Genomic DNA, 23,892 nt, shown 5'->3' with positions numbered 1-23,892 from the left:
TTTCATCGTGTCGTTTTGGGGGTGGACGCAAGGTTCTGACCCCACCAGTATCCAAGAATCCTGAATTGTCCCCACCAATAACTCAACACTTGTCACTCGCGCCTCCTCGAATTACTTGCGCGTGTAACAGGTAGGGCTTTAGCACTCTGCTGAGAAAGGCAGCAACCCGGCCGCTACAGCAAAAAAGCTAGTGCTCTGCCCGCGACAGTTCAAAATCTGCTTCGAAAAGGTATATCCAAGCAGGGAACGATTGTATACTACAGAGCACATCAAAATGTAAGTGTCTGTCAACCTAATAGTGTGCTTGAGTAGACTATTTGTGTTGGAGATGGGATTACAGAGAGACAGGACAAGTAACAGCTTTTGTATGTTGAGTATCAGAAAACATTGTCACAAGAATAGGGGAAAATATGCCTAGCTAGTGCAACTCAAGGTTGTTTGGTAGACTATTGCATTGGTCCATTCATTGAAGATGAACGCAATGCGACATCCTGAACTGGTGCTGAACTGCTGATCCGAATGTATAGGTAAAAACCATATTATGCGTTTTCATCAATAAATAAATGGCCACATTTTTTTTAGCGTGCGCGCTAATGCGCACTCGCATGGATTGGGGGCCCACAAATAGATTCTTTCATGGGGCCCAGAATTTCCAGCTACGCCCCTGGCTACAGCCGTTGTGTATTTTATTATGTGAAGCACTAAATGGTCTTAGAAAAATGTCAACTCTTTGTTTGTAGATATCTACTAAACTACAGCATACAAATACAGAAAGTAATGTAGGCCTGTTATACTGAATGATATATATTTTACACACTGCTCTGCTTTTTGCACGGACCTCACAGCTGTTCTCACTGTAAACATCGTGTCGCGATGAAAGCAGTTACTAAAATAATATCCAGGGGATGCATGCAGAGCCGTCATTGGCTGAGATAAGTCCGGCCGTGCGTCAAGCTTCCACCGTTCCCGGAAATGCATCCGTGGAGGAGCCGTGGAGGATGCATCAGTGTCTCCTCGGTTAGAGCTCCTCCAGAGAGCCTCCTCGATGCTCGATGCTCGGTTCCTCGAAGTGCATTTAGAGAAATGAGATGTCCTTCAAAATGGCGCGCTGAAATTCATTTCCGGGTCACTGCCGGAGGACCGAGGAGGCGAGGAGTCGAGGAGGGGAAATTTGAGTATTGAGAAACCTCTAGAGTTAACTCAATTATACAAACATGGGTTAATGATTAGAGGTAACTGAGTTATTTATTTTGTAATAAAATGTTGTTATTTATCAATTCTGTTTACAGTTCTGTCATCAGATTATTTAATATGATTTGTTAAAACATTGTTGTTTCTTTTGATGAGAAATATTATTTATTTAATTTAAATAAAAAGCAATGTTAATTTTGTTCACAATTTGTTAAGTTAATTTAATATATGTATTTTTGAATCAAGTATTCATCTTTATTGTCTTCATTGTTAGTTTCCAAATGCCTAAAACAACCTCAAGCTAAATCTAAAAGTTGACGGCTAAATAAGAGCGTTTGATAAATTGTGCAAGGCATACAGTAATAGTCCGAATAGTCGATTAATCGTTTCATTAATCGATAATCAAATTAGTTGTTTGTTGCAGCCCTATTGTAGTTATCCCATGTATAAATAAAATGTGTTATTCAGCAGCCCTTGCAATTTTATTTTTGGTTGGTAGACCTCGGTGAGCTGGTCATTTCAAAAGTAGCTCACCAGCCAAAAAAGTGTGGGCACCCCTGACCTACACGATTGAGCTATCAACATTTTTTTTGCTTAAAATGCATGAAAAAACGCATTTTTTCAAAATGGCCGACTTCTTGGGGGGTAGGGCTAATGGAAGCTAATTAGCAGAGGTGGGACCAAGTCATTGTTTTGCAAGTCCGAGTCAAGTCTCAAGTCTTTGCCCTCAAGTCCGAGTCAAGTCTCAAGTCTTTGCACTCAAGTCCAAGTCAAGTCTCAAGTCAGGATGGGCAAGTTCAAGTCAATTCCAAGTCCTAAACTTTGACAAAACGAGTCTTAAACAATTCATTATGTGCTTTTCACCAAATGTAATGACATCAATCAACAGAATAATACTTAATAATCAAACTGCTCTTTATTAGTCACATTAATAATTTAATAATCAATTTTCTCTCTGCTGGTAAAGTAAAGTGTTTTTTTAAGAGGGATCAGTAAAGTAAGGCTACCGTGACGGTTTGATGTATAAGATCCCTGATGTTAAGGAGACCAGAATGTTTATTTCCACTGTGTACAACATGTTATAAAGGGACCCACAATCTATCTTTATGCAAGGGATAATGTGCAGCGAGGCGGTCTCTATGGGGAAAATAACACCAGAATCTAGGTCCCTCTGCAGGTGGTACTTTATGTATATTTTGGTGCTAATACTTTTGTACTTTTGCTTGAGTAACATTTTGAATGCAGGACTTTTTATTGTAACCGAGTATTCCTACACTCAGGTACTTTTACTCAAGTACAAGATCTGAACTTCTCCCACCTCTGACAATAAATCCTGAGTGGGTACCAAAAAAAAAAACCCTGCTCTGAAGGTTATTTTCATTTTACAAATCCTGCGCTCAGCTTTGCTTTTTCCAATATCATTGAAATGCAGCCAGATGCTGCTTATTTTTTTCGGTTTTCGCTAATTTCTTGACTTTTTCCGACGCGCTTGCATTTAAATCCGTCTCCCCGTCGCTCTGTGCAGTTGGCCTGTACCACTACACCTGCTGTGCACCCCACCCTTCTTTCACATAATGGTATGATCCTAGTGTGTCCTCGCATATGATTGGCCGCATGATGGCCCAGCTAAATAAAGACCCGCCCCTGCCTGCAAGGATTCTCAGCAAGAGTAGGAGCGGCTGAAGATTCTGCTCTCCCCGACGGGAGTCTGCTCTTCTAGCGGCATTTCGCGATCGGCGTGTTGGAGACCTCTGAATTAAATTATCAAGTCACCTCAAGTCAGAAGGCTCAAGTCCAAGTGAAGTCCCGAGTCAAGTCGCAAGTGTTTTGTGATTTTGTCAAGTCGAGTCTGAAGTCATCAAATTGGTGACTCGAGTCCAAGTCATGTGACTCGAGTCCACACCTCGCTAATTAGTAATATGTCCGCAATTCCATGAGGAATGTCTGTGTCAACATTCGTGAAGTTCTGAGAAACTATATGTGACACTATATCACACTAGGGGGCGCTAGTGAGCAGTTTTTTTGAAAAATTACGTTTTTTTCCCCGTTCTCGACAAGGTCGTGGGCTGTGACGTGTGTCCCAAGTTTTGCGTCCGAAGCTCATTTTATGCTATCACAATTTAAAAAAAAGTTATAGGCCACGCCCACATTCTGCATTTGTCGCAACACTTTAAATCTCAGTTCGTAGTCACCCCCAGAGTATGTGTAAAAAAAATAAAGAAATGTGTGCATCCGTTCTTGAGTTATAAATTGGTGGTGTTTTTGGCGCCCCCTATAGTCCAAAAATGGAAATGCTTTGGTGTGCCTATTCCCCAAGACAGACTGAACCTTTCCATCAAAATCTGTGATGTTTGGATACGTTGTTGATGAGTTATGAGCATTTCTTTCTAAGCCCCGCTGTAACGTTCCGTACTGGGTTAGGGGAACCAAAGGGAAGTAACACAAATTTAAAATGACCAGGCGAGAGAAAAAGAAGAGGAAGCTGATCTCTGAAGCCACAAATTGAGGTTTTAATGGACAAAAAGAAAACAGGCTCACCAGCCAACTTTTAAAGTAAACTAAGGTACCAAAGTATGCAGGAACACAACTCCTAACAATTCACAAATATACAGGCCTCACACAGAGACAGAGACATGCTGCACACATGCAGCCAGAGGAGAAGGAGAGAGGCCACTGCAACCTTCCTCAGGTTCTTGAGAGATGAGAGTCTCCTGTGTGGACTCTCATGTGATCCTTTAAACTTCCACTATGTGAAAAAGCTTTCTTACAGAATGAGCAGCTGTGTGGTTTTTCTCCTGTGTGGACTCTCATGTGTGTGTTTAAATTTCCACTCCATGAAAAAGTTTTTTTACAGACTGAGCAGCTGTGTGCTTTCTCTCCTGTGTGGATTCTCATGTGGTCCTTTAAATGTCCACTCTGTGAAAAAGCTTTCTTACAGACTGAGCAGCTGTGTGGTTTCTCTCCTGTGTGGACTCTCATGTGGTCCTTTAAACTTCCACTATGTGAAAAAGCTTTCTTACAGACTGAGCAGCTGTGTGGTTTCTCTCCTGTATGGATTCTCATGTGTGTCTTTAAATGATCACTACGTGAAAAAACTTTCTTACAGACTGAGCAGCTGTGTGGTTTCTCTCCTGTGTGGATTCTCATGTGTTCCTTTAAATTTCTACGCTGTGAAAAAGCCTTTTTACAGACTGAGCAGCTGAATGGTTTATTTTCAGCACTACGTTGTGAATCACTGACAGATTCATGTCTATTTTTCAGTGAGTTTGAGCCTGATGCAGGTTCTCTGGTCTCTTTCCAATCAGCACTGTCTTCAGTGTCAGGTTCAGAAGAGTCTCCAGTGTCAGGTTCAGAAGAGTCTTCAGTGTCGTCCTCAGTCTTTGGTTGTAAACTGCTCTCTGGATATGAGTTCCTTGCTGGTTCTGGTCCTCGACAGTCATCTCCATCAGCTTCTGTTTCCATGTGTTCAGTTTGTCTTTGACGAGGCTGTGAGGACTGAGGTTTCTCTTTGTCGTCTTCACTCTTCACAGGGTCAGGAGTGAAAGTGGACTTGGTGATATCAGCCTCCTCCAGCTCCTGAAGCTGCTCTCCCTCCTGACTGATCCTGAGTTCCTCCTGTTCCTGCTTAATGTGAGGGGGGAGCTCTGGGTCCTCCTGGTCCAGACTGGTGCTCCACTCCTGCTGGTCAGGGAGAAGCTCTTCTTTAACCACCACCAGCTGCTGGACATCTGCAGGAAACAGGAAACACAGTCAGAACAAACTGTTAAGTGTTAGCATTTACAAATCTAATCACCATTACGATGGGAGACATTTTGCAGCCCTAATCAATGCCTTTGTTTTTATACTTTCACATTATCTTTCTTAGTCCCACCTATTGTGTATTTTTGTTGGCTCAATTCACCTCATGTAGCCCAACCGCTTTCCACTTCCACTTAAAAATGAAAAAGGGTTTAGCACTAGCCGCAATGTAAACAATGAATTGTATTTGGGATCGTTCACAGATACACTACGCCTACAGTATATAATGAAAATACTCTGTTACAAATTAAAATCCGGCATTCAAACCTTATTTAAGTAAAAGTATGCGAGTATCATCAGAACCTTTTACGGCACCTCCTTATGTAAAATTAATGATGGAGCAGTAAAATGTTCCCTGTCAGTGTTTAATTTATGATGTTTCTTGATTATTTTGTATGTTGCATTTTACTGCTGAACATGTTCAAAGTTGCGCTTGCATAAATGATTATAGATGAGGGAACCTGCTAGTATTAAAATGTGTTTTGTATATACAGTACCAGTCAAAAGTTTGGACACACCTTCTCATTCAATGTGTTTTGTTTATTTTAATTTGTTTCTACTTTGTAGATTAATATTGAAGACATCAAAACTATGAAAGAACACATATGGAATTATCTAGTTAACAAAAAAGTGTTAAAAAAATCAAGAATATGATTTTTATTTTAGATTCTTCAAAGTAGCCCCCTTTTGCCTTGATGACAGCTGTGCACACTCTTGGCTTCTCTCAGTCAGCTTCCTGAGGTAGACACCTGGAATGGTTTTCAATTAACACGCATGCCTTGTCAAGTGTCAATGCGTGGAATGACTTTTATTCTTAATGTGTTTGAGACCATCACTTGTGTTGTGCAGAGGTAGAGTTAGTTCACAGTGGAAAGCCCTATTTGACTGCTGTTGTAATCCATATTATAGCAAGAACCACTCAACCCAGTAAAGAGAAATTACCGTCAATCATCACTTTAAGAAATGAAGGCCCGTCGATCCAGAAAATGTCAAGAACTTTGAATGTATCCTCAAGTGCAGTCGCAAAAACCATCGAATGCTATGATGAGACTGGCTCTCATGAGGACCCCCCGGGAAAGGAAGAGCAAGAGTTACCTCTGCTGCAGAGGATACATACATCAGAGTTACCAGCCTCAGAAACCGCAAGTTAACAGCACCTCAGATTATAGCCCACATAGATGATCACAGAGCTCAAGGAGCAGACAATCATAACCAGTTTAGCCCTAAGCCTGTTTTTCAGGTCTCAGGCTCGAAAATGACATTCCCAGAACAAATGACCATATCTTCCCTTCTAAAAGGGTTAAATTAATCATCTTTTTTCTCAAAGTAATGATAAACCTGTGAGTTGGATGTAGAAGAGTCAGAATCAATATAGATGTTTTTTATTTTAAAGAAAATTCAGATTGAACATAGTAAAAAACTGTAAATTATAGTGTCCGTCCAAATCTTTTTTTTTTATAGTGAAAACTACCCCTGGATAGGTAGACTAAAAGCATTAGGAATCCAAAGTACAACATATAACAAGTACCTGTATCAAGATTGATGCAAAACAAGTGACATTTGACCTGAAATGGGGGTTTTATCGTTTCTCTGGAACCCATTGGTCGATTTTGGTGATTGACATCTCTTTCTGACCGTTAGAGCCAATATAATCTAAGAGGAATCTCCCCACTCACACACATGGTAAAACAAAAAGGTGGGGGCTTCGCGGACGCAGTTATGCATGAGAGTGAAGCTATAGAGCTATAGCTCTAGCTCTGACATCTGGAAACCGAAAAGCAGATTTATTGCTCATGGATTATCAGAAATAATTTCAAAGGGACACAGAGACATTGGATTAACCCAGTGGTTCTCAAAGTGGGGGGCGCGCCCCCCCTGGTGGGCGCAGAGGCATGCCAGGGGGGGCGCGAGAGACCAGGAGGAAAAATGGTTATAAAAAAAAAAAAAAAAAGATTTAAAAAAAAAAAAAAAAAAATTCATAATTTGAAAAATTATTGATTCGAAAATAATATGATGCAGTACAGTACTATTACGTCTGGGTCTCTGTTTCATTAAAGCTCGGCTCTGTGTGTGTGTGTGGAACGAGCCATTTTGTGTGCGCGTGAGAGAGAGAGAGAGAGAGCGCACCGGTACTGGAGATCGTTGTTGTTAGCTTCTGGTGCTAGCGAGCTACGCTAACGGATATAAGGAGTTTTTTCAACAACAAAGTGGAGGAGAGTCCTCTCCTGTCAGACTGAGAGCTAAAGGACTCTCTCAGTGTTATCTCAGTGGGTCTCAAATGTTTTGGTCACCATTAATGTAAATAATTATTTCCGAGGCACACGGTTATATGATCATTATAGTTATAAAAAAATAAGAGAATAAATGAAAAACAGGTATGAAATACTATATGACAGTAAAACAAGAATAAAGTTTAAAAGGGTGATTTGTAAAATATCCATCAAGAAAAAGTAAATCTGTTTACATTTCTGTTTCATATGGGTGTTGAGAGATGTATCCATAGATCTCTTCATTTCGCTCTCAAAGTGCACCAGATTGATGCTTTTAACTTCAATATTTAAAAATAAATCTTCCCGGGGAAGCTTGCCCCCGGACCCCCCTATGTGACGTCCACACATCACCTATAAAAATAGCACTTTATCCCTGCTTACACCTATATGCCGTGAGCTGAATATCGAGCCTTCATTGTAACAGTCGCGGGTACGTTGTGTATTTGCGTGGGGATTGTTGCAGTAGAAAATTCCACTGTAGCGACCGGTACATTAATGGGAAACCCTAAATGTTTGAGCACCCTCTATGAAACGTCAAGCTACCCCACAGCACCCCCAAAATAAATCTCTGGCGACGCCACTGAGCCTGATTATTCGTTTTGGGGGGGCCCGACTTTTTTTTTTCTCCAAAGGGGGGGCCTGACAGAAAAAGTTTGAGAACCACTGGATTAACCTATGGATTAACTTCAGCAGCGTTTTTATCATTTTAATGCCATTGAAGACAGCTTGTGACCAGACTACGACACATGTGAGCCATGTTAGCGTTTTTAGCTACCGAGCGCCATATATTTTGATGCCTGTTCTTGTTATTACCTCCGCGAGTTCGTAAAATTGAGTGATAATAAGGGTACCCTTCGATCCTGTGTTACTTCACGATGTGAAACGATGTGTTGGATGTGCAGCAAAGATAAATAATAAGTTTTTTTGAGTGAATTTCGGTGCAGTCATCTGTTAGCATTTTTCGCTCATTGCTAATTCAGAGGCTCAGCGTTAGCATTGTGGGTTTTTCAAAAAAAAATGTTTTTAAATGATCAGTTAGATGAGTTTCTACCTGTTACATGGATATAAAACATTCATAGTTTATTAAATGAACATGCCCTCAGACACTGTTTCCTGCAAGATGTTGCGGCGGTACCGGGGTCTCTCGGGCTTAACAGGTTAAAGGTCCCATGTCTTGGCCATTTCTACTGATCATAATTCCATTGTTGAGGTCTACTATAGATTTACATTGTTCAATGTTCCGAAATCACATTGGTTTCTCATACAGCCTCTCTGTATAGTATGTGTATTCACTCTCTGTCCTACACGCCTTGTTGGAGCTCCTGCCCCCCCCCCCCTCCCTATGAGCCCGGTGTGCTCTGATTGGTCAGCTCGCCCACTCTGTTCTGATGAGTCCACCGTTACAGCTGAACATCAGTGATTATGTTTTTCAATGGCATTTGTTAGCAACCAGAAAATGACACCAGTAATGACAAACAGATGAGAATGCTGCGTGGGGTCTGGATGCCGTGTTGGCGGGACGTAGCGGGGCTCGCTGCTCCGCCCTTTGAGGCTCGAGGAGCAGACAGTGTGAGCTGGATTACTGGTGGTGTCGTTCCCTGGTTTCTGTGTGGGGTCTGCGAGACAGCGAGACACCGCGGAGCTCAGCCTGAGCTCTGAGTATGTTCGTGTACGGAGCTCCGCGCAGCACCGCGGCTGAGAAAAGATAAGGTTGAGTGTGTGTGTGTGTGTGTGTGTGTGTGTGTGTGTGTGTGTGTGTGTGTGTGTGTGTGTGTGTGTGTGTGTGTGTGTGTGTGTGTGTGTGGAGCTCCGTGGATTGGTCCATTTGGACTTCGTTACGTGAGTATGCGGAGGGAAAAAATGGAAAAAGAAAAATCTCTAATGAGGCGTTCTGGGGCAGCATAAATGTTAAGTGCTCACCTCCTTGTTGTCTTTTCAGGTGCACCTGGTCTGCCCCTGGCTCTGCCTCTGCCCAGGTGTTCCTAATTCCACTCAGCCGTATTATAAGGAGAAACTGGAGGAGAAGGAGGTCTCGCCTTTCCTAACGCCGGGAGACACTCGCCTTTAATTATCTCTCTGCTACTTTTGTAGACCATTTATCTGCCGGATGCTTGTGTGAGTAAACGGCTGTGCTTCAATAAATGATCGTTACCAAATACTGGTTTTTACGTGTATTTTTATGTTGTGTGTCTCCCCAGGAGCCACTACCACGGTGTAGAGGGCGGGTCGTAACAATAGACACGTCTTTTCTGTTAGAGTTTTACTCGCTACAGGGTATACTTTGAGGGTTTGTGACTGCAGACCGTTTGCAGAAAAAGCTACATAACACACAAGGGGACGGGTAATAACTTGAAAAGCATGACATGGGACCTTTAACATGCACTGTTCAGAGGAGACAGCGTGAATTAGGCCTTCATGCTCCAATTGCTGCAAAGATCCATTACTGAGGATGAACAACAAGAAGTAGAGAATTGTTTGGGCCAAGAAACACAAGGATTGGACATTCGACCACTGGAAATCCGTACTTTGGTCTGATGGGTCCAAATTAGAGATTCTTGGTTCCGACCTCCGTGTCTTTGTGAGACGCAGAAAAGGTGAGCGGATGGTTTCTGCATGACTGGTTCCCACCGTGAAGCATGGAGGAGGACGTGAGATGGGGCGGGGGGGGGGGGGGGTCACTATTGGTGATTTATTTAGAATTCAAGGCACCCTTAACCAGCATGGCTTCCACAGCATTCTGCAGTAGCCAGCAAATTATAAATCATATTCTTGATTTTTTAACACTTTTTTGTTTACTAGATAATTCCAGTGTTCTTTTATAGTTTTGATGTCTTCAGTATAAATCTACAAAGTAGAACCAATTTAAATAAATAAAAAAGTTCCAATGAGAAGATACTACGTCTAATACTAGTGTATATCTCTCTCAAAATATATATTCTGTATATACATATACAGAATATATTATAAATACATTTTGGCAATAATTGGTTGATGAGATTTTACATTAATTTATATTAATGTTTTAATTACTTAATGACCTTTGTACGAGTTCCCCTATTCTTTATCAAGTAACATTTTAGAAGTGTTTAATTTATTATTGAACATAATTATTCATTGATTTCTTTATGAATTATCTCGTGCAATCTGAATTAATCCAAAGTATTTGTTTTGATTTGCTTTTACACATTTAAAAAGAAAAGGTGAATAAAGGAGCACATTAAAACTAAAGTATCAATGTATGTCACATTTAACCAACTAGTCCTAGTGCCTATATGTATGGTAATATTTAAATCAGTACATTAAATGGCATATTATTCAATGTAGGCCTATGTATTTTTATAAATATATTTATTTTGGTAGGTTACTCTTCCGTAATACATTTTAATTATTATAATAAACTACACGTGTCTAATAATACTTACATACTTTCACTTAAATAAGATGTGAATGTAGTACTTGTAATGGAGTATTTTCACAGTGTGGTGTTTGTACTTTTACTTCAGGATCTACTACCTGCAGCAAGTGCTGATAAAGGGTCTAAGTGTTATTAATGTGATAATAAAGTGCTACTGAAGAGTGTAAAGTGTTAATTGAGGGTAAAGGGAACAGACCTGCTCTGTGTATCCGAAACTGAGGCTGTGAAACAGCGTCCAGTAGTTTCTGGAGTCTCTTGTTCTCCTCTTTGGAAAGAGACAGCTCCTCCTCGAGCTCTGCTATCGTATTTTCAAACAGAGCAAATATCTCTTCTTCAGCAGCAGTGAGTCGCTGCTTCTTCAACGACAGCAGCATTTGGACTTTACTCATGTTTCCTTGATCACCTTTTCCTGCAGACTCCGTTAAACACACCGTTTCTCTCTCCATCAAACTCTCAATCTGTCTTGTGTTGCTAACGTGTTTCCAGCTAGCATGCTAAGCTAGCTCCTATAGTCCGAGGTAAACGCTCCAGAAAAAAGAGCACACAGTCCATTCAGAGGTTTATCCAGACACACAGATGATGGATCAGTAGAGCTGGAGCTCACACACACTTTCTCAGGAACACAGAGAGAGAGAACCGTAGCAACGAGACGCAACATGGGCTGCGTTTCACTTCTCTTACTTTTCATTTCCTCGCTCCTCGGTCTCGGTCTCACCGGAAGTTGATTTGTCTGCGCCATCTTGAGTAGCGTCCCAATCGGCCTTCTTCTTCTTCTTCTTCTTCTTCTTCTTCTTCTTCTTCTTCTTCTTCTTCTCTTTTTTAATGGCGGGTCGCAAACAGCTTTTGGTTGCATACCGCCACCTACTGTACACGAGTGTGTATCATCATGTCAGTCCTCTAATAAACCAGCATATCAAAAAGAAAACCAGAAAATAAAATAAAATAAAATAAATAAAACAAAACAAAAAAAACAAATCATCCATGGTCTACTGTTAAATTCTTTTCCCTATCCCAGTTTCCCTCAAAAAGGTGAACAGTGCTTTTCTGATAGCTCTTACTCCTTCTCCTTCTGTTCCCAGAATACCCGCTACATTCCACTCCCTCTTTGCCTCTAAAACTGTATCCCTTAATTTCCCTCTTTCAACTCTATAGGTGACACAATGTAATAAAATATGTTCCACATTTTCCCTAACTCCACAGTTCCCACACTTGTCACTGTCACTTTTCCCCATGACATACAGCGTACCATTTAATGCAGTGTGATTTAGTCTGAGCCTAGCTATCATTACTTCCTCCCTTCTGTTTCTTTCTTTATAAATATTAATTGTAATTGTCTTTTGCACTTGATGGTATTCTTTGCCTTTCTGGTCTTTCTCCCACCTTTTCTGCCAGATCTCCATCCCTTTCTTCTTAATAACTGCTTTTCCTTCTCCTTTTCCAAGTTGAACTGGTAATGTGATTTCCTTTTGTAGTGCACTTTTTGCTAATCTATCAGCACACTCGTTCCCTTTCACCCCCTCATGCGCAGGCACCCAGCAGAACTGCAGATCTATGCCGCTTCTGTGAAGTCTTAACAGGCTGTGATTGATTTCTATGAGTATGTCTTCTCTGGCAGTTGTTGTTGACTGTATGCTTTGTAAACTGGATAATGAATCTGTGCATATCACCACCCTGTCTGGTCTGACCTGTTCCACCCACTGTAATCCTATTACTACTGCCAACATTTCTGCTGTATACACTGAAAGTTGGTCTGATGCTCTTTTTGATATTGACACTTTAAATTCTGGGATATATATACCAATTCCGACACACTCTTCTTTGTTTTTAGAACCATCTGTATATATTTTGAGGTAATTGTGATAATTATTCCTGAGGTACAAACTTGTTTTGAGTCCTACTTCATTTATTTGCCACTCTCTTTTCTTTTCTACAATACTCACATCTATATTTACTATTGGAAAGAGCCATGGGGGTACACTACTGAATGGATTTGATGGTGAAAACTCTAACTCATGCATGCCGTATGTCCTTATTTTTTCTTTATTTGTCCATCCAAACCCACGCCCCTGAAACTTAGAATATTCCCAGCACTCCTGTAGTATTTTGTTTGTGATATTTCCTTCCCCACTTCCTTTTAACCTGACCCAATAAGCAAGAGCAATTTTCTCTCTTCTTAGCTCCAATGGAGTCTCTCCTGCTTCAACTAATATTGCATTAGTAGGGGTTGACTTAATTGCACCTATACACAACCGTAACGCTTTATATTGTAACCTATCAATTTTTAGTAATGACGTTTGTGCTGCTGCTGCATATATTAAACACCCATAATCCAGTGTTGTCCTCATAATTGCCCGATAGATGTCGATTAATGCCTGTTTGTCTGCCCCCCAGTCACATCCAGCCACTGCTCTTAATAGGTTCAACACTTTTTTGGATTTTGTTTCCAAATGTTTAATATGAGTTTTCCATGTATATTTACTATCTAACCATAGCCCCAGATATTTAAATTCATTGACCTCACTCATCGGCTTTCCATATAATGTAAGCTTCTCAGTCTCCATCTTGCGTTTATTCGTAAATTTCATAAAGCAAGATTTGCTTGCTGACAGCTTGAAACCCCAGTTGTATGACCACGTCTCCACTTTCTTTATAGCTTTCCCTATTTTTTCAAACACATATGGAACATTTCTTCCCCGTATCCATATGGCCCCATCATCTGCATATAGTGCAGATTTTATGCATCCATCCAAATTACTAAAAATGTCATTTATCATAACATTAAATAATATCGGGCTGATTGAACTCCCTTGAGGAATACCATTTTCTATACTGCACTCTTTTGAAACCTCTGCCCCTACTTTAACTCTGAATGTTCTGTCTGATAAAAAAGCCATGATCCAGTTATACATTCTCCCTCCAACACCCATTCTACTCAATTTGATGAGCAACCCATCCCTCCACATAGAATCATAAGCCTTTTCAATATCAAAATATACTATTGCCATAACCTCTTTCATTTTCACTGTCTTTTCCACCTCATTGCTTACTCTAATCAAAGCATCTATTGTGGATCTTCCTTTACGAAAACCACTCTGAAAATGACTTATTAACCCTCTCTGTTCTAAGACGTGTGATAGTCTATGCACTATCATCTTCTCCATCCATTTACATAAGTGTGATGTTAATGCTATGGGTCTGTAATTATTGGGATTAGCAGGATCCTTCCCTGGCTTATTAAATGGCAATATAACTGCCGTTTTCCAACTCATTGGTAAGACTCCGTTTCTCCAGATTTTATTAAATAGTCTCAGGACTAATTTGAATGTTTCCTCTGGTAGCTGCCGGAACATGGCATAGCATAGCTGGTCTTGTCCTGGTGCTGAGTATCCTGTACCTTGCAAAGCTATTTTAAGTTCTGCTATTGAGAAGTCTACATCAAGAGCTGAATTATCATCCCGTCTCTTTTCCCTCACATTTTCATTTTCTCTTAATACACACTCTTTTTGCTGTCTATGTTTGTCATCAAGGTGTTCCCCACTATGCACCGCAGCAAATGCCCTACCTAAACATTCTGCCTTCTCTTCATTTGACACTGCCACTTTCTCCCCATCAATCAAAGCGGGAATTTTAACCGACTTCCTTTTCCCATTCATCCGTTTAAACATCGACCATACATCCCCTAACTTTACTCCTCTTCCAATGGTGGAACAATACTCTCTCCATGACGTCTTTTTTGTGTATTTTACTGTTTTACGGGCTACTGCCCTTTTCCTTTGATAATCTGAAATATTGTCTTGTGACAAGTTTTTCTTTAAAGACCTAAATGCCTTGTTTCGTTCTTTAATAGCTCTGCTACATTCCTCATTCCACCACGGAACCACTTTCTTCCTACCCTCTGTTGTTCTTTTAGGTATAGTTTTATTTGCTGCTTCTTTAATGTGCATTGTGACTTGATTTGAGCACTCCTCTATACTTCCTTCTAATGTTAACAATTGCGCTGACTCCTTACAGTAAAGCCTAAATGTTTCCCAGTCAGCTTTACCAAAGCACCACCTGGTAAATACACTCCCTTCCTGTCTACATACCTTTGTATTGATGATTGTGAAAACTGGGTAATGATCACTTCCTATGGTAGAATCACTTTTAACATACCATTCACATGATTTAACTAACCTATCCGTCACCAGTGTGAGGTCCAAACATGATTGTGTCCCCCTATTCACGTCTATTCTTGTTTTTTGTCCATCATTAAGGCAAAACAGTGATCTTTCCTCTAGCATTTCTTCTACGACATCCCCATTACTGTCTGTTTGACTGCTTCCCCAAAGGCTGTTGTGAGCATTAAAGTCACCACACCATACTTCCCTTCTATGAGCCGTCCCTGCTATTGTCTGTAAGGTTTCAATGTCCAGATTTTTACACGGGTTATAGAAATTGATAAGCTTTATGTTCCCTTCTTTCCTTGGGCTGCATATTTCTATTATGACACATTCCTTGTCGTCAGGGGATGGGACTACCCTATAGGCCAGCCCATCCTTTATGAAAGTAACACACCCTCCACCATTTTGATTGCTAACTCTATCATATCTGATAGAGGTGAACCCTGGAATCATAAAGTCTAGATGAGGTTTTAACCAAGACTCTTGCACACAAATTACATCTGGCAATGTTTGTAACTCATAGACATATTTTTTAAACTCCTGTCCATTAGCTATGAGGCTTCTAGCATTCCACTGGAGTATGTGAATTACCATTAACAACGTGCTAACCCTCATCCTGGTTGTCCGTTTCTCCCACATCTTTTGTTGCTAGTAATTCATGTATCTGGTCTGCTTTTATATCTCTAATGTTAAGGAATTTCTCCGCTGCCTGCACGATGGTTTTGATTCTGTCACTTTTCTTCTTCATCTGTGCTGCAACATTAATGGTATGGCAGATGAATGTCATAAAGTTGACTTTCTTTACCACGAGAATGCTATCATCTTCTTTAATTTCCACAGGTACTTGGCTTTGATTTGTAACCTGCCTTTCTGAAATGTTGCTACCACTCTGTACTAAGTTTCTTTGAACCCTTCCACTAGAAGCCTGATTGTTTGCTTCCGTTTCCCTAACCTTCTTTAGAGCTTCTTCATATGAGACTTTACTGAGTACTTTGACCCTCTGAGCTTCTCTGGCTTCTCTCTGCACTACACATCCACCAAACGCCGCACTGTGCTCTCCTCCACAATTACAGCATTTCATCTTTGCCTCTTTTTCACATTTCCCATACTCATGTTGGCCTCCACATCTCGCACACCTTAGTTTTCCTTTACACTGCATTGCTGTGTGTCCCATTCTTCATCCCATCTAAGTGGTTTTGGGATGAATTCCCTCACACTGTAGTTCATGTATCCTATTTGCACAGATTTCGGTATATTTTTCTCAAACTGAATAACTACTGAAAGTGTTTCCTTCAATGTGCCATCTCTTTTGCTCATAAGTCTGTTTGCCTCAATAACTTTTCCTCCTTTAATCTCCTTTTTAACATCATCCATAGACATATTAAGTGGAACTCCAGATATGACTCCTCTCAACATTGCCATTGCTCCTGGGATATGAGCCTTTATTTTTTCCCCACTGAGTGTCGTCATTTTAAGTATTTTTCCCTGCTGTTGCTTGCTGGTTGCTTGTATCAAAACTCGTTTGTTGTTCATAAACTTGGCAAATTTGATTTTACCCATTTCTTTCTCAATTGATTTTTTCAGTTGAATCGGGTGGTAATGCCCACCATCCCGGTTGAATTCTATTATAACTTTCCACTCCTGCTCTAGTTCTGTATTCGAAATTGCTTGTTTTTCATTTTGACTGCCTTTTGTTTTTTTGTTTAAGCCTGCACCACTCGACCAATCCGACCAACTTTGTGTTCTTGGTCTGCTAACTTTTTCCCTCAAAGCCCTTTTCTTCCTCACCGCTTTGGTTTCCTCCCATTCCATATCAGCTCTTTGGGTCCCATCTGAGCTGGTTGACATGATGATACAGTCAATGTACAGTTTATGCTAACCAGTCCAATGCTACCGTTTCTGTATGTTTCGATGATTTCCGACTCTCTCTGAACTTTCTGCAGCGTGTCTCCAACTTCACCTTCTTCTTCCGGCTTCCTCCGTCCGTTTCTCCCTCCCTCCGTCAACAGCTCCTCGTGACAGCAGACTCTCCAGTCGTGAGCTGCCACTTCCGTGTTCGCCACGCAACCAGGAATGTGACCAATCTTCTACTACTACTACTACTTCTTCTTCTTCTTCTTCTTCTTCTTCTTCTTCTTCTTCTTCTTCTTCTTCTTCTTCCTTATTCCTCTTCTTTCTCTTCTGCAGCTTTTCTCTGTGTTTTTCACACTCCTCCGACTGAATCTGTCGTGTTCCTCCGACCAGACATCTCTCCCCCCAATCGGCCTTATTTTTGCCGGAGGAGCTATAATCGAGGAACCACCAGACCAGCGCCGTATAGACTGAGAGTTATGTCATCTCCGTTCACTCCAATGGACCTCTTTTTTACAGCAATGGCGGATCGTGGAGCCTCTCAATCGTTCCCCGGAAGTTAGCGCCAAGGCTAGCAGAGCTGTAGAGTTGCAGCATAATAGACCGTTCGTGACGGACTTTTAAAGGTAAGAAGAAGCTTAAAGATTTATATTGCGGATATTATCGGTACATCTGATTCAAATTAACATGTGTATTAAAGGATGTCAGTGGATTATCCCTAAATTAGTAGATTTAGGGAACGTTTACAGATAACAGATTAAGCTAGGATACCATACCATAGTACCATACACTATACCATAGTGGTTGAATACACAGTATTAGGAAACACTTTATACTTACTGGACATGTTATACTCATTATATACTGTATATAAAATATGACCAAGAATGTGAGACAACTTTATAGAAATTCATATCACATCTGTTACTGATGCCATTTGTCATACTTTGTTAAACTCACAAATAATAAAGTTCCATAACTTCAGTTGGGAACAAAGACCACACCTTATCTCCCCAAGGCAATTTCCCATCCAATAGGTGTGCTATATAGGTGTGTATAACCCTTTCTCCTGTCTGTTACTCCCTCTTTCAGCACAAGAACCAGAGGGGGATTCAATGGAGCCTGAATACCTGGTAGAAATGAATCTAATCTGAATTTTGAAGCATTCCTTTAGATCCCCTCCCTCTAAATATATCAATAAACATTAGAAAGTAATGCTCCTGACTACCATACAAGTTTAAGAAGATAATATTGGTTTTAAAGAATTCAAAGCTATAAATAAACAGCAACAGGCTCTTTAACCAAGGCACTGTTAGCCTAACATGTAAACTAGTTGTTCACACTAATCCTAATATTATCACTTAATATTAGCAAATTCTATTTTATTTTTTAAAACATATTGATGTAAATACATACACATATCGATTTGTTGTATAAATATTGCAAATCAAAACCTTTATTCACTAATAATTACCAAAAATCGTAGTTCTATCTCCTGTTATCAATGCATTCACATTGCCCGCCGTGAACTTCCGGGGAACAATCCTCGTCTGCATGAACCACGTGACGATAACCGTTTTTGGACTTCCGCTGTCGTAACTCTTCTATCTATATGGCGCTGGCTGTGGCTATGCAATTCCAGCACCATGGAAAGCACCTGGCAGTGAAACAGAAACACAAGAATAGCAGCACCGTATTAAAATTTAACACCACATTGGCCCACAATATCCTACTCTTAGTCTTTATTCTAAACAAAGTTTATCTTACCTTAGATGCTCTTCTTGACTTTGTACTTTTTGCTTGAGCGCGCAGCTTCCAATAAGGCCTTCTCCTTGAGTGCATAGGTGTAGAATTCCTTACAACTGTATTCAAAGTTGGTCTTGACTTGAATTTCAGACTTGATAAGCTCCACAGAGCACCGGTTCCGCTGGTCAGTCCACGCTGCCGTCATGAGGGAAAACACTCTCTCTACCGAAGCATTAGTGATGGGGATGCTTAAGAGAAAGGATGCCACAGCAGTCAGATTTTGTGTATTTGTGCCTTGAAGCAAGGTGGACCACTTCTCCACAACAGGAGCTCTTCTCTCCACAACGTCCTGCTGGCGTGTCAAAGTCACACAGTATTCATCATACAGTTCATCCATGTCTAGTTTCCCCCTTATCTGTAGGACTTCCACTGCATCACAGAGATGGGAGAATGTGAACTTGCTCTTCAGTGCCAAGCTTGCAACATTCTTCTGGTAGTTGTTGTCTGTGAAGTCATACCACTTCTCAAGGTAGTTGAGAGCAGCCTGGTAGAACTTGGAAAGATCATGTTTGATTGCTGCTGCCTTTTGGTCTGGAAACTGTTGGAGGATAGCACTGGTCTCCATTCCAAAGAAGGAATCAATCTGTCGTTGTTGGAGCTTTGTCTTGACCGTATGTGAGCTATATGACATGATGCTCACTCGAGCATCATGTCATATAGCTCACATACGGTCCCGTCCTCTCTCTCCAATAGTAGCACAACATCGTGGAAGATTTTCAGCACATTATTGAGGAAGGACAGGTACACCTTTAGCTCTAGGGGTTTCCCCTCACCATCCTCATCATTTTTGAACAGCTGCCACAGTGAACTTGGGCACTTATCCTCTCCCAGTGACAAGAAGTAGCTCTTGATAGCTCTCCAGCTGTCATGTAGCCTCTTGACAGCAGGCCACAGACTCAACCATCTTGTGGGTACAGGTCTCCGCACAACCTGATATTCTTCTTCCACAAAGGTGAACACTGCTTTCAATTCTTCTGTACGTTTTGCAGATAAGGAAAAGTGACTGAATGTTTTGTTTACTACTAGCTCAATGACAATGTTCAACCTGTCTCCAGCATGCTTTGCACTGTTGTGCACTATGTGGGCCATACAGTTAGCCTTAATGATGCCACTGTTGTCTGCTTTTAGCTTCTGGAAAACTGAATTGTTTCTCCCGTAATTTACACTTGCATTGTCGGCAGTGTATGCTGAAATCATGTCAGGTTGCAGACCATTTTCTTCTAGCTTGCTTGTAATCTGGCGGTGTATGGTAGCAGCTGACTCATCACTATCCTCATAGAAATCAAGTATCTTTCTTTTCAAACCCAACTCTGGGGTCCAATATCTCAGAGTGGGAAGAGTTTTATAGTGCCATGATTTGAAGCATCTGAAGCCACTGAAAAAAATGGTGTGTGGGCTATTTTGTCACCTAGAACCACTGGTGTCTTTAACTCTGTCAAACAACTCTCCACAGAGGCAGGGGCAAGCAAATCTGTTATTATGGACGCTGCTTTTGAACGACCACATGACATTTTCTTTGCTATCTCAGAATCTGGAAAAATGGTCGGCGCCAGCTTGTTACCACAGTCATTTGACCGGTATGATTGGGAGTGTTGCACTGTATGGTAAACACTGGTTATTTCTGCTGCTGTTTCCTTGTCTGAGTGGCCATCATTTTTTGATTGGAGTAGGAATGTCTCCATAGAGTGGGATGTCTCTTTTTGAGCGACACGTTTCTTGTGAGAATCGCATTCTCTGTGTCTTTTGACGTCGTATTCACCGCCATGTGAAATTGAAAAAGTATTCTTGCAAAGATTGCAAAAAACTCTCTGAGAGTCGCCCTGCACTGGCTTCACCCACGGGTAAGTGTCTTCCCAGTCTTTGTTGTATGTGCATCTTCTTTTCTTCTGAGCTGTAGTTTCAGTTTCCTCCATTTTCCATAACCTGCTGCGTCGCATGCGTTATTGCCTTTCGTTGTTCATTGTTTGGCGGGGCCGCGGGGGGGTGTGTCAGTGTGTGAGTGAGTTACCCTCATTGGTTAACACTTGACCAGCACCCGCCGTGTGTTACAGTTTGATTGACAGCAAACACGGCCCCGTGATGATAGCCTTCCCTGCTTTCTCAACAGCCATTGGATAAATCTAATGTTAAGAAAAGCATTTTAGCCAATCAAAATGAAATATGAGGGACAAAGTCTCAATTTGCGGGACGCACCAAAAGTCGTGAAAATGCTGTGCAGTCCCGCGCAAAGCGGGACATCTGGTCACCCTACTCTTACGTCATTCACACCAACGCTGATTCAGGGCCGGTTCGGAGCTGGAGCTTGAAAAGCACCAGGTTTTCCTGTTCACACCGCAGTGGAGCAGCCTCTTAGCTCCGGAATCCGGTTCGTTTCGAGCACCAAATAATTGTCTGGCTAGAGCAAAAGCACCACATACGTCACGCTTACGTCGAGGCAGGGGCAGGGGGAATCGGAATCGTCGTTGAAGTTGATGATTGTGAAGCAGTTTTGAATCTAGCATGTAACGACTGTGAAGTTGGTAGTAAAGTCGTCCCATTTTGTTTCGACAGAGCAAAATCAAAACGAGTAGCGCTTCAATACAATTGGTCATTGTTGTTGTTGTCGATGTGAGCTGTGAGGGGTTTCCGTGCGGTTTGGCTTTGTGAAGCAGGCACGCAAACGGTTACGTCATGACGCAGAACCAGTCGGACTCTGGGCGTTGTGAAAAGAGCTGGAGCTAAACCGAAAAACCGGTTCTGAACCTGAAAAGCTCTAGCACGGAGCTTAAACCGGAGTTGCGTTTGTGTGAATGAGGTATCTGACCCTATCTCTTAGTTGTTCCCTCTCTGTTTTGTACATGTTGCAGTGTAATATGATGTCTTCCGCATTTTCTTTCACTCCACACCTCCTGCATTCTTCAACTTCGCTTTTTCCCTTTAAAAACATTTTTCCGTTTAATCCTGTATGGTCCAGTCTGAGTCTATCTCCTCCCGTCTGTTCCTTTCTGTAGATCTTAATTATTGCTTTTCCTTCTCCTTTTCCAAGTGACACTGGTATTGCTATTTCCTTTTGTAACGCCTCTTTTGCTAACTTATCAGCATGCTCATTCCCTTGAACCCCCTCATGTGCAGTCACCCAGCATAACTGCACATCTATTCCCCTCCTCTGAAGTCTCAGTAAGCAGTAGTTAAGTTCAATGATTAAATCTTCTCTAACTGTTATTGTGGACTGTATGCTTTCCAAAGCAGATAGTGAGTCTGTGCATATCACCACTCTATCAGGTCTGACCTCTTCAAATCATTGTAGCCCAATAATTGCTGCGAGTATTTCTGCTGTATAAACTGATATTTGAACTTGTTTTGCGATTGATATTTTTAATTCCTGGATATATATGCCTATCCCCACACATTATTGCTTCTTAGATCCATCTGTATAAATGTGTAGGTATGTAATACTTGTAGGTAGATACATACTCATTTTAATTCCCACTTCATTTATTTGCCACTCTTTTTTCCTTTCTTTGATACTCACATCTATGTTAGCTTCTGGGAAAAGCCATGGGGAAGACTGCTAAATGGGCTTGCTTTGGCAAACGTGATGGTCTCCACTCCATATGCCCTCGTTCTCTCCTTACTCGTCCTTTTTATTTTTCTGCTGGTGTTTCCTGTTTTTGAGGCCTTTAGGACGCTTAAAAAGTTGTATAATTTTGCACGGACGCCAGGACTGGTGAAAACTACAATATTCTGGAGTCAATGGGTTAAATATTCCAACCTTCTCACTAGCGCCACCTATCAAAATCCCATTTCTGAATACATTTACAAAGTCGCACCGTAACTCAGAATGACCTGATATGTTGCACACAGATCCGGGAGGACCTGCTCTAGAAATATTAATATGATATATAATTTTTTTAATTAGCATAATTTACAAAAACAGTTAAATATTCACTTAAATTTCAATTTTCAGTTTTTCAACACCAAACTTTGTATACAGCATCGGGGGAGGGTCAGACACATTACCATAGAAAATGAGCATGTTCAGAACATAAATATTGCCGCCATGAATCAAAACGTACTCGCAAAAAGGCGGGGCTTAGAACGAAATGCTCACAACTCATCAACAATGTATCCAAACATCACAGATTTTGGTGGATAGGTTCAATCTGTCTTGGGGAATAGGCACACCAAATAATTTTTATTTTGAACTATAGGGGGCGCCAAAAACACCACCAATTTATAACTCAAGAACGAATGGACACATTTTATTTTTCATAGTCTGGGGGTGACTACGAACTGATATTTAAAGTCGCAACAAATGCAGAATGTGGGCGTGGCCTATACATTTTTTTTATTCCGATAGCTTGGGTCACACGTCAAAGCCCACTACCTTTTGGAGAATGTAAAAAAAAACAACGTCATTTTTCAAAAAAACTGCTCACTAGCGCCCCCTATTGTGTGTTAGTCACATATAGTTTCTGAGAACTTCACTAATTTTGGCACAGGCATTCCTCATGGAGTTGCGGACAAATTTGTATACAGCTTCCATTAGCCCAGCTCCCCATGAAGTCGGCCATTTTGAAAAATTTGTGTTTTTCATGCATTTCAAGCACATTCTTGCAAACTGCTCCTAGGGGAATGATCGGAAAAATTCCAATCCAGGACAAGTTCAGCCCCTATCCAATATGATGCAAAATTGCGAAGAACATTTTTGATAGCTGAATCGTGGAGGTCGTAAGCTAACAGCGAGTACACCATTTTTGACTATTTACATGTCGAAAAATGACTCCAAACTACTCCAAATTACTCATATACATTTTTTCCGATATTCACGAAACGCTATATATACATTACTATTATGATTGCGCACATAGTTAGGCCCGAGCACGGAGCGCTAGGACCCAACGGCGTCCTAGCACGAAGTGCGAGGAACCTATTGTTATTGGTGGTATTATTATTATCGTGCTCGCGTTTCCTCTTTTTGAGGTCTTTAGGATGCTTAAAAAGTTGTATAATTTTGCACGGATGCCAGGAACGGTAGAAAATTCAATATTCTGGAGTCAATGGGTTAAATATTCCAACCTGCTCACTAGCGCCACCGATGAAAAACCCATTTCGGAATAAATTTACAAAGTCGCACCGTAACTCCAAATGACATGAAATTTTGCACACATATCCGGGTGGACCTGCTCTACAAATAATCCTCTTGGAACCCTAAGCTCCGCCTACATTTTTATTCTTCTAAATTAGCATAATGTTCAAAACAGTGAAATATTCATTTACATTTTTGTTTTTTTTATCCTAAACTTAGTATACAGCATCCGTGGAGGGTCACACACATTTCCGCCACTAATTAAAACGTACTCGCAAAAAGGCGGCGCTTAGAAATAAATGCTCATAACTCATCAACAATGTATCCATTCAC

General features: G+C 41.0%; 1 protein-coding gene across 2 annotated transcripts; it reads right to left on the bottom strand.

The window, feature by feature from the left end:
* Positions 1–3,679: 3,679 nt before the first annotated feature.
* LOC307024243 (uncharacterized protein) lies at positions 3,680–12,287 on the bottom strand. 2 transcript variants are annotated; one of them, XM_079658209.1, is made up of 2 exons: positions 10,871–12,287; positions 3,680–4,919 (listed from the first exon to the last, which is right to left on the bottom strand). In XM_079658209.1, the coding sequence occupies exons 1-2, from the start codon at positions 11,118–11,120 to the stop codon at positions 3,877–3,879; spliced, it is 1,293 nt and encodes a 430-aa protein (XP_079514335.1). In that variant the 5' UTR covers positions 11,121–12,287; the 3' UTR covers positions 3,680–3,876. The 2 variants fall into 2 exon arrangements, with proteins under 2 accessions (XP_079514335.1, XP_079514336.1); XM_079658210.1 differs by having other exon boundaries at positions 11,356–12,286.
* Positions 12,288–23,892: the final 11,605 nt, after the last annotated feature.

Source organism: Notothenia rossii (genome assembly GCF_949606895.1).
Source record: "Notothenia rossii genome assembly, chromosome: 11".
Lineage (NCBI taxonomy): Eukaryota > Metazoa > Chordata > Actinopteri > Perciformes > Nototheniidae > Notothenia > Notothenia rossii.
Note: the sequence above shows the minus strand (reverse complement) of the source record. Positions and strands in the feature narration are given on the sequence as shown.

Bases quoted from the DNA above. Each gene is read 5' to 3' on its own strand.
- LOC307024243 (XM_079658209.1), bottom strand. From the start codon at position 11,120: ATGGAGAGAGAAACGGTGTGTTTAACGGAGTCTGCAGGAAAAGGTGAT. The intron at 4,920-10,870 runs GTCTGTTCCCTT...TGTTTCCTGCAG, and splicing joins GTTTCGGATACACAGAGCAG to ATGTCCAGCAGCTGGTGGTG.